Consider the following 12,841-nt stretch of genomic DNA (forward strand, 5'->3'; position numbering starts at 1 on the left):
CCACAAGAAAGCTCTATTTGTGGGAAAAAAATACATCAATTTTTTGGGGTACAGTGTCACACGACCGCGCAACTGCCAGTTAAATTAATGCAGTGCTGTATTGCAAAAAATTGTCTGGTCATGAAGGGAGTAAATCTTCCGAGGCTGAAGTGGTTGAACTAGAAATGTAAAAACTCAGCTGAAAGACATGACTTGCAGCAACTAACAGTTTGAGCAGAGTGCTGTTCCTTTCTCAGTGACATCCTGGCTACTCCCCTTTTACTCTTTTAGGTCTCCTTGGCCTTCTCTACTTCCCACCTCCTTTCACTGAAGGAATGAGAAGAAAACACAGCAGTCAGATCTAAAAGAATCCAGCATTTCAGCTTTAGATTTCAACTCTGTTACAATGGCAGAGATTCCACAATTTCACAAGGAGATCGCAAATGCATTTGAAGCTGCTAAAAATATCCCAAAGGACGAGTTGCTGTTTTTGTACAATGGAGTTTTGTTTCCAACTGCAACGTGCAACATTGACACATTTAAAGCTCTGGAAACCTTTGAGACACGTGATGATGATATTATGATGGCTGCTTATCCCAAGTGTGGTAAGTGATTATGTCATAGAATTGGTATAAATTCAACTTTAGAGGCACTAACTATTAATTTAAGAGCAGATTTAGAATATGCGTTTTTCCACTAGAAGATATCGAAATGGGAGGGGTATCAAATTAGACACTCGCTACTTTGAAAGTGGAACTAAAAGGAAAAACAACAAACTTCTGGCAGACGGGCAATTTATCAAATATTCAATGTCTCTTTTGCAATAAAATAAGCGTACCTGTTTGCAGTTCTCTTTACAATGTACACTGAGCTGTGCACGTGCAGCTCAGGGTAGATTCTTGGCAAGGTGCCTGTATGCCTGGATGAATGAACACTGGTCAATCAAGAGGTCAGAAGGCCAGGCACCTGGAAGAAGCTGGCGAGAAGATGATGGTCAAAGACCCTGAACATATCAAGGAGGGTGGGGGTGAGCATTGCGGATTTTAGTTACACTTTAAAGTATAACTTTTTTTTTTTTCTTAGTTTTGGATGGAGTAGAGAGGAATTATAACTGTTGTATTTGTAATTTTTCTGTGCCTCCATTTTGGAGATTCTGTATCTTTATTTGTCATGTATACCATTATCACCGAGCGTGAAGGTAAAAGAAAATCCCAGGGCAGGACAGGAATAGTGAGGAATTTTTCCAATGGGAACACAAGTTCTGGTGATAACCAGAAAGTCCCTCATTTTGGACAGATTTTCCCTTACTTCCTGTTTTGGATATGGATAGTAAGTGAATGGAAATCTCCCCAGTGGTACACACACAGATGGCAAAAAAAACCTTCCTTACTCTATCCTAAAATGGAAAAAAAAAGTTTTGACTCAGCCTCTGTTAGTCTAGCCACTCATAACATGTGGAAGGGTTAGCACCCCTGTCAAGTTTTTATTGCTGTTTTTGCTCCCACTGTGGAAATGAAAACCTTACTTCTGATTATTTAAAGGGTGTTTGAAAGTGAAGTGAGGGAAATTGAAGATGAGGCTTTTTTTTAATACAGCTGAGAAGGACTAGAAACTAAGGATGAGCTCAGGCGTGTTCGCAAGTCCATGTGCCCGCGCCTGCCAGGAAACTGACACTCTGCAGTGCTAATCACAGGCAGTTAAACATTTTCCAATCTGTGCAGCCCCGGACTGTGTCAGCTTGTGAGTACACCTGAACTCATCCTTGCTAGAAACCTTGCCAGACTTTTATTGCTAAGGAAGGGGAAAATAGCACCAGACCCATCAGGTTATCTTATTGGTATTGCAATCCTAGCCCCTTCCCACTCATCCCGGCATCCCTTTAAATAGGCCAAAAGGATTGGTGATCATGTGACCATTGTCTACGGAACTTTACCCCGGACAGAGAGGTGTTTTTGACAACAACTTGGTCTTTGTGCTACACAGTGATCATGCTCTCAGCACATAGGCAGCGACTACCCATTGACACATATGTGCAGTAGAGTTTGATGAACGGTTCGGGCCGAACAAAAGTTTGGCAAACACCCAAATTTACAGGGTGTCTGGCGGGTGTTCGCTCTGCTGAATGCCCTGCAATGCACTGCAAGGCTTTGCCCACTCAGGGTGCAGTGAATAGCTGGTTGTTAAGGAGCAGCCTGCAGTGTTCGTAACAACCGATGAGTCATCAGCTGCCAATGGGCTTCTCCGCTAACAGCTGACTATAAAAAAAATACTGCTGGCAATTCAAAAGTGAAAAAAAAATGTGGAGTCCCCCTAAAATCCATACCAGACCTTTATGCGAGCATGCAGCCGGGCATGTGGGGGAAAGTGGGGGAACAAGCAAAATCCCCAAAATTGAGCTCTTTGGCATTAACTTGCCATGTTTGGAGAAAGAAAAATGCTGACTATGAACCTAAGAACAGCATTCCTACAGTCAAGTACATAAGTGGAAACATGATGCTTTGGGGCTGTTTCTCTACTAAAGGTACACGCCAACTTGGGTTTCCCCACTGAGAGCAAAAAAAAAAAGCACCGGTAAACAAATAAATAAAAAAATGGCGTGGGGTCCCCCCCAAAATCCACACCAGACCCTTATCTGAGCATGCAGCCCAGCAGGTCAGGAAAGGAATAGGGGGATGAGCGAGCAGCTCCCCCCTCCTGAACCATACCAGGCTACATGCCCTCAACATGGGGGGGTGGGTGCTCTGCCCCCCCATCCCAAAGCACCTTGTCCCCATGTTGATGGTGACGAGGGCCTCTTCCCAACAACCCTGGGTTGTGGTTTTTGGGACTGCGGGTGGGGGGCTTATCGTAATCTGTAAGCCTCCTTTAACAAGAAGGATCCCATCCCCCCATGTCACCTGGGGGCTCTGCCCCTTCTAACATCACGTGATGTCAGAAGTGGTGGTGTCACCGGGTGATGCAGTCAGGTGGCCCCAACCCTTGCCTATATAAGTAATCTGTAAGTGCAGAGCGGGCATACGGCAGGAGGCCTCCCAGGAGGCGAGAGCATTTTTTTTTTCGGGTCCAGAGGGCATTGTGATTGACGATGGATTTACATCGCAGGACACTATTTTTATATTTTTTAATAAAGGACTTGTCAAAAACAGTTTCTTGTGATTATTTCTTTTTGACACTATTTTGGTGAATGGGGTATGATGGACCCGATACCCATTCACATGGGGGGTTGGGATCTGGGAGCCCCCTTGTTAATGGAGGCTTCAAGCTTCCGATAAGCCCCCCGCCCGCAGATCGCGAAAATCAGGGCTGCATGCTCGGATAAGGGTCTGGTATTGATTTTGGGGGGGTCCCATGCCGTAGGGCCTGGTATGGACTGCTGGGGCACTATATTTAAAGGAATTTTTCATTTTTATTGTTGCACTTTAAGCAGTATTAAAATCACTGGTCTTTAAAAAACAGTTGTTTAAAAAAATATATATATTGATACATGTCCCCCAGGGCAGTACCCAGATCCTCATACCCCTTTTATGGGCAATTACTTCTATATAAGCCTTCAAAATGAGTACTATTGATTTTTCCTGTTTGGCTCCCATAGACTTCAATGGGATTCGCCATTTGGGTTAGAACATTTCCCCTGTCACGGGTGCAAGGGCATGTTCGGCCCATCCCTACACATGAACTTTAATGGTAACCCAGTCTTAGTCTGTAGGGTTCAATATTGAGTTGGCCAACCCTTTGCAGCTATAACAGCTTCAACTCTTCTGGTAAGGCTGTCCACAAGGTTTAGGAGTGTGTCTATGGGAATGTTTGACCATACTTCCAAAAGTGTATTTGTGAGGTCAGGTGCTGATGTTGGACAAGAAGCCTAGGCTTGCAGTCTCCACTCTAATTCATCCCAAAAGTGTTCTATCAGGTCAGGTCAGTCAAGTTCCTCCACCCCAAACTCGCTCATCCATGTCTTTATGGACCGAACTTTGTACACTGGTTCAAATTATTTGGTGAAGGGGTTATGGTGTGGGGTCGTTTATGTGATTTCATTGTCCTCAATTCTTCTTTTTCTCAGGCTCGAACTGGTCTGTAATGCTGTTACATAGCATGGTCCATGCAGTACACAATAAACAACCTTGTGCCTTGATCCCAATAATAGAATTCAAATCCCCAGATAAATTTGAGGTATGTATCATACAGAGCTGCTCATGCTGTATAAAAACTTGGATTAAGAATGGTTAGTGACACTTATAATAAGAAAGTATACCTTTGGGTAGCTCTGCCCTTGCTCCCACCCAATAGGATCCCACTCCCATAAATTGTGAGGTTACTCATGATACTGGGAGGGTATCTATGCTGCCATGGAGTACACCAGGAAAGGAAAATGACAGTAAAGCATCAAGCATAAAGCATTTGATTTTCCTTTTCCCTGACAGACTCCTTGACATACTGTATGTTTAGTATAAGATATGTATGGGTAGTAAGCATCCTCTCTTCCGGAAGTGGAGCTCTTTGACTTCTTGGTTGAGAAGCCTTTTTTATCTTTTCAGTTCTTTCTGGACTCTGCAGGAGCAAGCCTCTTTGGAGTTAATTAGACACTGACCCTTGAACTGCAGTCTTCTTTCACTCTGCAGACATTTACTCTGAGGCAGGAGGCCAGACCAAACACAATCCCAGGTTTTAGCTATCAAATTAAGCTTACCCTCAGAGAGGAGAGTTTCAGCTCTCATAATGCAAACAAGATCTCTCACTTGTCAGAATTATTCTTTAGGGTAGAATTAACATTCTTCTTTCCAACTTCCCTTGCATTGGTAGAGAGGCAAGGGTTAAGGCAGGTTCATAGGCTGCAACTGAAGACAGATATAACTCCTAAGGACAAGATCAACACATAACATTACCACTAGAAGATGGCACCCCCCCCCCCCCTCCCCCACGGACTCACTCAATAACCATTGATTTAGTATACCCCTGAAGGACACAGCATCCCTCAATGTCAACTCTATGCATCTGGCCGATCTCATGAAGGGCATGTCAACCAAAAAGGTTGACGTGACTCCTTATGCTGGAAAACCTCTTACTCACAAGTGCCTAATCTGACATTCTGCAGTGCAGATAGAAGTATCCTGGTTGGAATTTGAACTGAGCAACCCAGTGCTGAAAGGTAGAAGGTACTTTTCTGCTCTGTGCTTCTGTTCAATTTTGCGCTACTCTTCTAGAATGAGCTTCTAGCTTGGACATCATAGGATACAGCATGAGATCCAGCAGCTGATGTTTCCAAAAGGTAAGAAAAACTCCAAAAATGATGGGTCCTATGAGGAGGACAAAAAGGAACATGGCCTCTGGCTTAGCCTCAATTTATGGGAGTGGGGTCCTATGTGATGGGATTGAGGGCAGAGCTACCCAAATTGAGTCTGTCAGGAAATGTCACTTATAACAACCAAAATGTGTACACAACAGGCTTTAATGAAAAACAGTATACCCTCTAGGTAGCCAATATTTTAGTGGTTTTCCTGTAAATGTTTGACAGTGATGGAAACTGCACCGTGTTAGTACAGGGAACATGAAATCTTTATTTAAATCTGATCATAAAAGTAAGTCAAACCAGGGTTTAGGAAAGTAAAGACCACATGAAACTTTTCAAGTAACTTTTACTTAAAAATAATCCTCACTGATATTTAAAAGGACATTCTAATGGTTTGACTTACTTAGAGAAGTATAGAATAAAAAAAAAATCGTAACCACCTAGGTGGATGCAGCATCAGTCCGATGCTACATCCCTAAGACTGAGACCTGAGCGATCAAAGACTGCTGATCGATCAGTTTTCAGTCTTTAGTAGACATGCGCAGGATAGAAAAGCCAGCCTCTTCCATAACAGCTGATGACTCAGGGTTTCCCACTGACAGCTACTATGTACCCCCATACTCATTCATATAGGGTAGGGCTAGGATCTGGGCCCCCCCTTGTTAAATGCTGTATTGCCTTAACAGGCCAGGGTTCCCCTTGCTGGTACAGCCACCGGTGCCCCTACCTCTCAGGCCGAATCTGCTGTCACAGGGTGCAGTTCTACATCCATATCCAGATGGCTTAATTGTCTGGCTCTTGAGAAGGGGAGGCTGGAGGTCCTTGGCTGCGCCTCCGGTTTCATCTCCACTCTCATGAATGCTAGGAGAATGAGCGCAAAGTTTATGGAAAAATCTGGTCAAAACTCTTGGAGTACATGTCTGCTGTGGATAGGTCATGCATTGATCCAAAAGTTCAAGATATTCTGGCCTTCCTTCAAACCGGCTTAGATCTGGCCCTATCAGTCAGTTCTCAGAGTTCAACTGTCAGTTATCAACCTTCACCAGTGTTTCCTGGGGGCAAACATCCTATTGTCAGACAATGCAACAAGGGAGTTGCTAGACTTAGAGAAAGCTGAGATTTCCCAAATGGGATCTTTCTCTTGCCCTCGATTTACTCTCTGGAGTGGAGGGTGCCAGTGTCTGCTTTATGTTTATTAAAGACCTCTCTGATAAGTTTGCCTTTCCCGTAGCCATCATGTCTGCAAAAAGAGTCTTGGAAATTGGACTCCTTGGTCAAAAATAACCTTTCTAACTTTCTTCCTGGATTGAGCGGTGCTGATACCTATGCTTGGCTCAAATCCCAAGGTAACATTGGTCTTTCATGAGAACCAAGAAATTGTTCTGCCAACCTTTAGAGTGCCTGAGATATACATACTTTAGACATGGGAGAGACGTGTATGTATATGTGGAAATGCTATTTTGATTGTTTGCTCCAAATGAAATGTGTTTTTCTGTTTATAATACAGAAACTAAAAGCTGACACTTCCCCACGACTTTTAGCAACACACTTCTATTATGACCAAATCCCCAAAACCTTCTTTGAGAAGAAAGTAAAGGTAAGTTATAGAAAGTTTCTAATTGAATATGAAAACCTTACACTTTGGTAGTAGCCCAGGTGGAAATAATACAGACCTTGATGAACTATTGGGGCATACTAGTGCAAGTATCAACAGCAATGATAAGAATATGAAATACGCTTTCATTGTCTAACTCCTTGGTGCCCAACATGTGGCATGAAGGCTGCATGCAGCCCTTTGGCACCTCAGGGCCCCTGTAGCCACTACTGTGTCTATACTCTATGACTTCTGAAATATATCTCTAGTCTCCAAGTAATAAAGCATGTTTGCAGTCTCTTTCTATCCCCTCTAGCATGCCTGAAGTTTCTGATCATATCCTGTATCCTGCCTGCAACCTGTGGACCTGTGGCCATCTATTGTGTCATGCCAAAAGCCTTTGACCTGACTGTTGTGTGTCTGTTTTCTCTGAGACATACTATTCACTGAATAATATGTGCGGGCCTTTGGTGATGTCAGGGGCTGCACTTGATGTGCTCCATATATAGAAAGTTGACCATCAATGATCTAATTTCCAACATGCAAATAGAATCTGTAATGTAGGGGGCGACAAAGTATTAATTGTTATAGTCTTAGGCTGGCCATACATTATGAAAAAATGAAATAACCAAAAAACTATTGTGCATATACTGTATTTATCGGCGTATAACACGCACAGGTGTATAACACGCACATTCATTTTAAGAGGGAAGTTTCAGGAAAAAACAAAAATATTTATATTGGTGTATAACACGCACACGCTATTTGCACCTGATTTTCATGGTGAAAAAGTGAGTGTTATACGCCAATAAATACAGTATATACAAATGCACTTTAAAAACATAATTTTGTAAGAAAAAATGAAACACATTGAAACACATTGTTCTTTGGCTTCTTTTAGATGTTCTGTGTTTGTTCTATATATCTTAGAGTGGTGGAAAAATATAAATATAATCAATATGTATCCATAATATTATAATCCAAAATATATCATTAATTTCGGTACCACTCTATATAGCTCTAGTCTATAAAAAGTCTTATTTACTGAAGAAAATCTTGAACTTCTTCGAGATCAAAGTCTCCAGCAGGGACACACAGGAAGTACATAAGCACGGAGCGGCGGGGACACGTGAACAAAAAAATTAATATATATATATATATATATATATACAGAGAGCAAGAGAGAGAGAGATTCAGCATTCAAAAATGTGTCAATGTTAAATAATATAAATACATGGGTTATCGGCACATACTGTATCCACTCTACATCATCCAATGCACGCTAAGATGCTAAGATGTATAGAACAAACACAGAACTAACATCTAAAAGAAGCCAAAGAACAATGTGTTTCAATGTGTTTCATTTTATCTTACCAATTCATGTTTTTAAAATGAATTTGTATATATATATATATATATATATATATATGTAGTGGCCATAACCCTTGGCAGGGCGGCCTTAACTGCTTGGGTTGTTCTTCCACATCTAGGGGTTCCCAGGGTTGGTACCCAAAAACTTTGGACGCTGACACCAATAAAGTCCTTTTGAAGGTTTTTTTTTTTTGCAGGGGTAACATCCAACAAACACAGTCTCGTATGGGAACAGAGGGCAAGGGTGAAAGAATTCAGGCGCCTTGAACTGCAAATATCAAAAAGTCTCTAGTCCCACCCAGAGAGTAGCCACTCGCAGCTGGGTGCTTCAGGACTGAACAAATCTCTAGCCAGAGATTATGGCAGTCAGCACTTTGATCCAGAACTTGTAAAATCTCTGACCTTGAACAAGTTGTAACTGAAAGTGAACAGGAACCTTTTTCCTCAGTACCTGGAACGTTCTTTGTCTCCTTGACAGTACTGGAAAAGGTGTGGCTTAGTCAATGTCCTTCACAACTCAGTAACCAGGCACTTCTCAGGATGCCAGCTTGTTGGCCCTCCTCCAAAGAGTCCTCCCCTGGTCACTTGTACGAGCTGCGGTGCCCCTCCTAGCCAAGAGCACACCCAGTCGCCTTGAATCCTCCCTCAGTTACTGTGCCTCGGACCAGCCGGTTCTGAGACGCGGGAACAGATGGATCCCTACCCCAGACCAGGCGGGTCTACTGGCGTTTCCAGACCGAAGCATGTTGCAAAGCGACGAACGCTCCCATGACCGGGACCCCTCATGGGGCTACCCCAGTCCAGAACCAAGAACAGACCACTAGGGCCTCACGAACGAACCGCCGGGAACACGTGACCTCAACATCTTAAGTACCCTTCCCCAGACTCCTCAGCGGGGCCCAGCACACCCACTGACTGGCTCAGAGGAAGCTGATACCCAAAATGTCCAACCAGGCCTGGTTCTGGCCTGTCATGTGCACCTCACTGTACACATGACCAGGCAGTACTCTAACACAGCCCAGCCAAACTGATGTCAAAGTTAACCTACACAATTAACCCTCAGAACCCCTCTACTGTTCTGAGGCAAAAATGTAATTTGTACATGAATGACACTTTGTCCAAAGTGTCACCGCTACATATAGATACACACAATGATGGTTTTTGTTTTCTATTATTTTTTAATTTTCTATTCCTTTTTCATTTTGAATATGAAGATTTATATGTATATATTATGCTTTGTTCACTACGCATGTTTGTGCTGTACGATTCGTATGGTATGTCTGTCAGGTTGTTTTGGGATGTTGTATTTATTTCCATTGATTGAGATATCCCATAAACCTGCATGACTTCAGGTGTTTCGTATGTGTCCGAGAATTTGGACTGACGTTTCCATGTGGGTGGTCTCTCGTAAGGATTTCCTGTTTGATTGACTTTTTTTCATCCTCATATATATGGATGTTCATTCCATATTCTAACAGCTATGACTAAGCACCTTTCATTGATCCTGTAACTCTGATGTCCTTGTATTACAAGAATTTTTAATCATCTTTAATAAATGTATTAAATGGAGTGCGGCCGTCCCAGCTTTTTCTTCGATTCACCCTTGCACTACATAGTTGATGGTAAATCTAAAGAAAGTTGAACAAGAAAATTGTATAGTGTTAATATAGTGCTATATTCCTAAAATTTCCTATACTTTTTTTTCTCTAAAGCTGAACTCTGTCAAACAGCTAAATACACTGGTAGGATTTTAAAAATACATTTAATAATGTTGCATTCATTTGGGTCCACCTGGAGTTCAGTTTAGTGCCTGTGAAAATTCTGCTGCTCCCCATTAGCATTGGCAACTAAAATGGAAAATTGTATCAAATACTTACCGTAATTTTCCTTTCCTGACGCTAAACCTTGGCAGCATACTAGTGATAGAGTTCCACCTCTTGACCACTGCCTCAGGACCTCTGAATAGCATTAATAAAGGCATAGTTAGCCACCACCCCATTCTTTGTAACAAGTCGCATCCCGAAACGTACTGTACAAGGTGGGTCAGTATGCTGCCATGGTTTGGCCTCAGAAAAGGAGAATTGGGGTATTTGATACAATTTTCCATTTTCCTGATGCCAACATGGAAGCATACTAGTGATACATGACTAGCTGACAGGGTGGGTACTGCTTAAACAATTTTAGTTTTATTTACAATGTAAAAGAAGATTAGATTGTTCTTCTCCCGAAGTCTATAGAGAAGGCACCCGGATCTACCCTATAATGCCTTAGGAAGGTATATTGAGAGGACCATGAAGCTGCTCTGCAGATGTTCTTCATTAACACATTTGAAAGGGCAGCCCACGAGGCTGCTACCGCCCTAGTAGAGTGTGCAGTCACCGTTGGAAGAGATTTCACACCCTCTTGCCCCGTACACTCTGTGAATAAGCTTGACAATCCAGCTCGCCAAGGCTCTTGAGGTAGTCTCCTTTTCCTTTGTGATTTCCCACTGGGATTATGAAGAGCTTATCCGAGCATCTGAAGTGAGCGGTGGCAGACAGGTGTTTGCTTAAGGTTCTTGAAACATGCAGCTCATGTAGTCTGCCGGAATCTTCTTCCGGGAAGTTTGGTAAAGCACAGACGCCTGTTTGATGAAATGTAGTGGCTACTTTTGGCGCAAAATAGTCTACTGGACGAAGTTCCACTTGGTAGAAAAGGCAGACAATGAACATGAGCAGACAAGGGTAACGCGAGGTCAAGGTCAGTAACAGGATCAAGATGCGTTTCACAAACTGGATCACAGGAACAAGACTGAAGACCATTCAGAAAAGACCTAGTGCAGAGTTCAGGTTTAAAAAGGCCGCTTGGCGACAGTGGACATGCACACAAGTCTTCACATTCAGGTGCTCATGCTCATATGTGTAGGCAATAGACATGGGCGCCGTCAATAAATTTGTTTTGGTTTGTTCCGTTACGGTTCGTATTAAAATTAATTAGTACTTTGTATTTTGTGTCCGAAACTCAATTTCAATTAGTCCGAAATACAATTGTCGGTAGGTTCGTTAACTTGTACGAACGTTCTTTAAGTTGAATTTGATGGCAAAAATATACCTCAATATGACAGTCGATGCTGATGGAAGTTTGGTTTTTATCCGAAATACGAAATTCCGTTGAAGAATTTCCTATCCGAATACGAATTTTTGTTAGATGAGGGGCTCCCACCATCCCTGTGCTGGGCTGACTTCCTCCTGGGGATTCGTAAACAAAAGTTTGTATTTAGTACAAAATTCGGACTCATGGCAATTCGTATTTCGGATCCTCCCGAATGTACGAATTTAGGAAAATTCGTACGAATTTGAGATTCGTACGAAACTAATCGCACATGTCTAGTAGGCAATCATGTACGCGCAGTCCATCTATGTCTGTAGAAATGTGCATGCTTTAGCCAGACGGTCTTAGCCTGTTGGCTGACTGTAATCCTGACATTGAGTACGGGAGGGTCAAGGGGGCAGAACAGGGTCCAATTTGCAGCTTATGTGTGACTTCTGTTAAACATAGTAATATACTTTATCTAGATGTGCCATGTGGTGATTAATTGCCTGTTTGATTCTATGCTGTGTTTTGAGATATCATTACTGTAATTTCCTCCATGTATTGAAATAGAAGCAATAAGAAATAAAATAGAACACTGGAATGTAATCAGAATAGCCTGTTTGCATTATTACTTTTTCTGACATTATTGACAGCTAGAACGAGGTCATACCTAAAAGTAATAATATGGTTATGTTTTTTCCTGGTAGATTTTGGTGATGTTTCGCAATCCAAAGGATACAGCTGTATCAATGTTTCACTTCTACAATAATAATCCAATGCTTCCCACCTACAATAGCTTTGATGACTTTTTCCCAGATTTCATGAGTGGAAAAGGTAAGAGGTGTGCTTAGAATTCTGAACATACTGGATTTGGTTTTATTTGACTTCTTTCTTTACCCTCTTATTTTCATATTTTTGCATAAAATATAACATTCTAATATGATATAAACTGTGTGTGTGTGTATGTATATATATATATATATATATATATATATATATATATTGTAAGGGATCTTCCCGGGGTAGGGTGTGTTTGGACACAGTTCACAGCAGACTTGGACTTCATAAAGTAGACCTTGGCGTTTATTCGTGGTACAAACAGTCCAACAAACAAAATATACAGCAACACCGTGCTTCTTGTGTATAACAGGAACAAAATAATAACAAAAACAAACAACCTAGCCCGGCAGGGCGCTTACTAACAGGTTCTTCTCACCTATCTGACACTTATAAACACAGCGTCTTTCGCCTGGATATCGCAGGGTGGATTTTAGCTCCAGCAGTGGCTGTGCTTGCAGCTTCCTCAAACACACAGACTGTTCATTTCCCTGGCTGAGAGCAAACACCTGCAGGCCCGCAGAGCCTTTACCTTCCCAGGCTAATTAGGATCAAAGCTCACCTGATCCAAAACCCAGAACTGGAACGAGGGATGGGGGGTGTGGAATGACAGGTCCCTCTACCAAACCTACCTGCCATTCCATATAAACCCAGGCCCGGCAAGATTAAATAACAACTCAGCAGCATATTGCTGCTGAGAA

The 12,841-nt window shown here is 42.3% G+C and overlaps 1 protein-coding gene across 1 annotated transcript in view; it reads left to right on the forward strand.

The window, feature by feature from the left end:
- The first annotated feature begins 270 nt into the window (after positions 1-270).
- The window catches only part of LOC143987550 (sulfotransferase 6B1-like), a 49,761-nt gene continuing 37,190 nt past the window's right edge, over positions 271-12,841 (forward strand). Inside the window, exons 1-4 of the mRNA XM_077486353.1 lie at positions 271-584; positions 4,040-4,149; positions 6,774-6,863; positions 12,011-12,137. Of these exons, the coding sequence (XP_077342479.1) occupies positions 386-584; positions 4,040-4,149; positions 6,774-6,863; positions 12,011-12,137 (526 nt within the window). The 5' untranslated portion in view covers positions 271-385. The remainder of the gene's footprint in view (positions 585-4,039; positions 4,150-6,773; positions 6,864-12,010; positions 12,138-12,841) is intronic.

This window comes from Lithobates pipiens, unplaced genomic scaffold (genome assembly GCF_037356315.1).
Source record: "Lithobates pipiens isolate NorthernLeopardFrog02 unplaced genomic scaffold, aLitPip1_a1.2 Scaffold_18, whole genome shotgun sequence".
Classification (NCBI taxonomy): domain Eukaryota; kingdom Metazoa; phylum Chordata; class Amphibia; order Anura; family Ranidae; genus Lithobates; species Lithobates pipiens.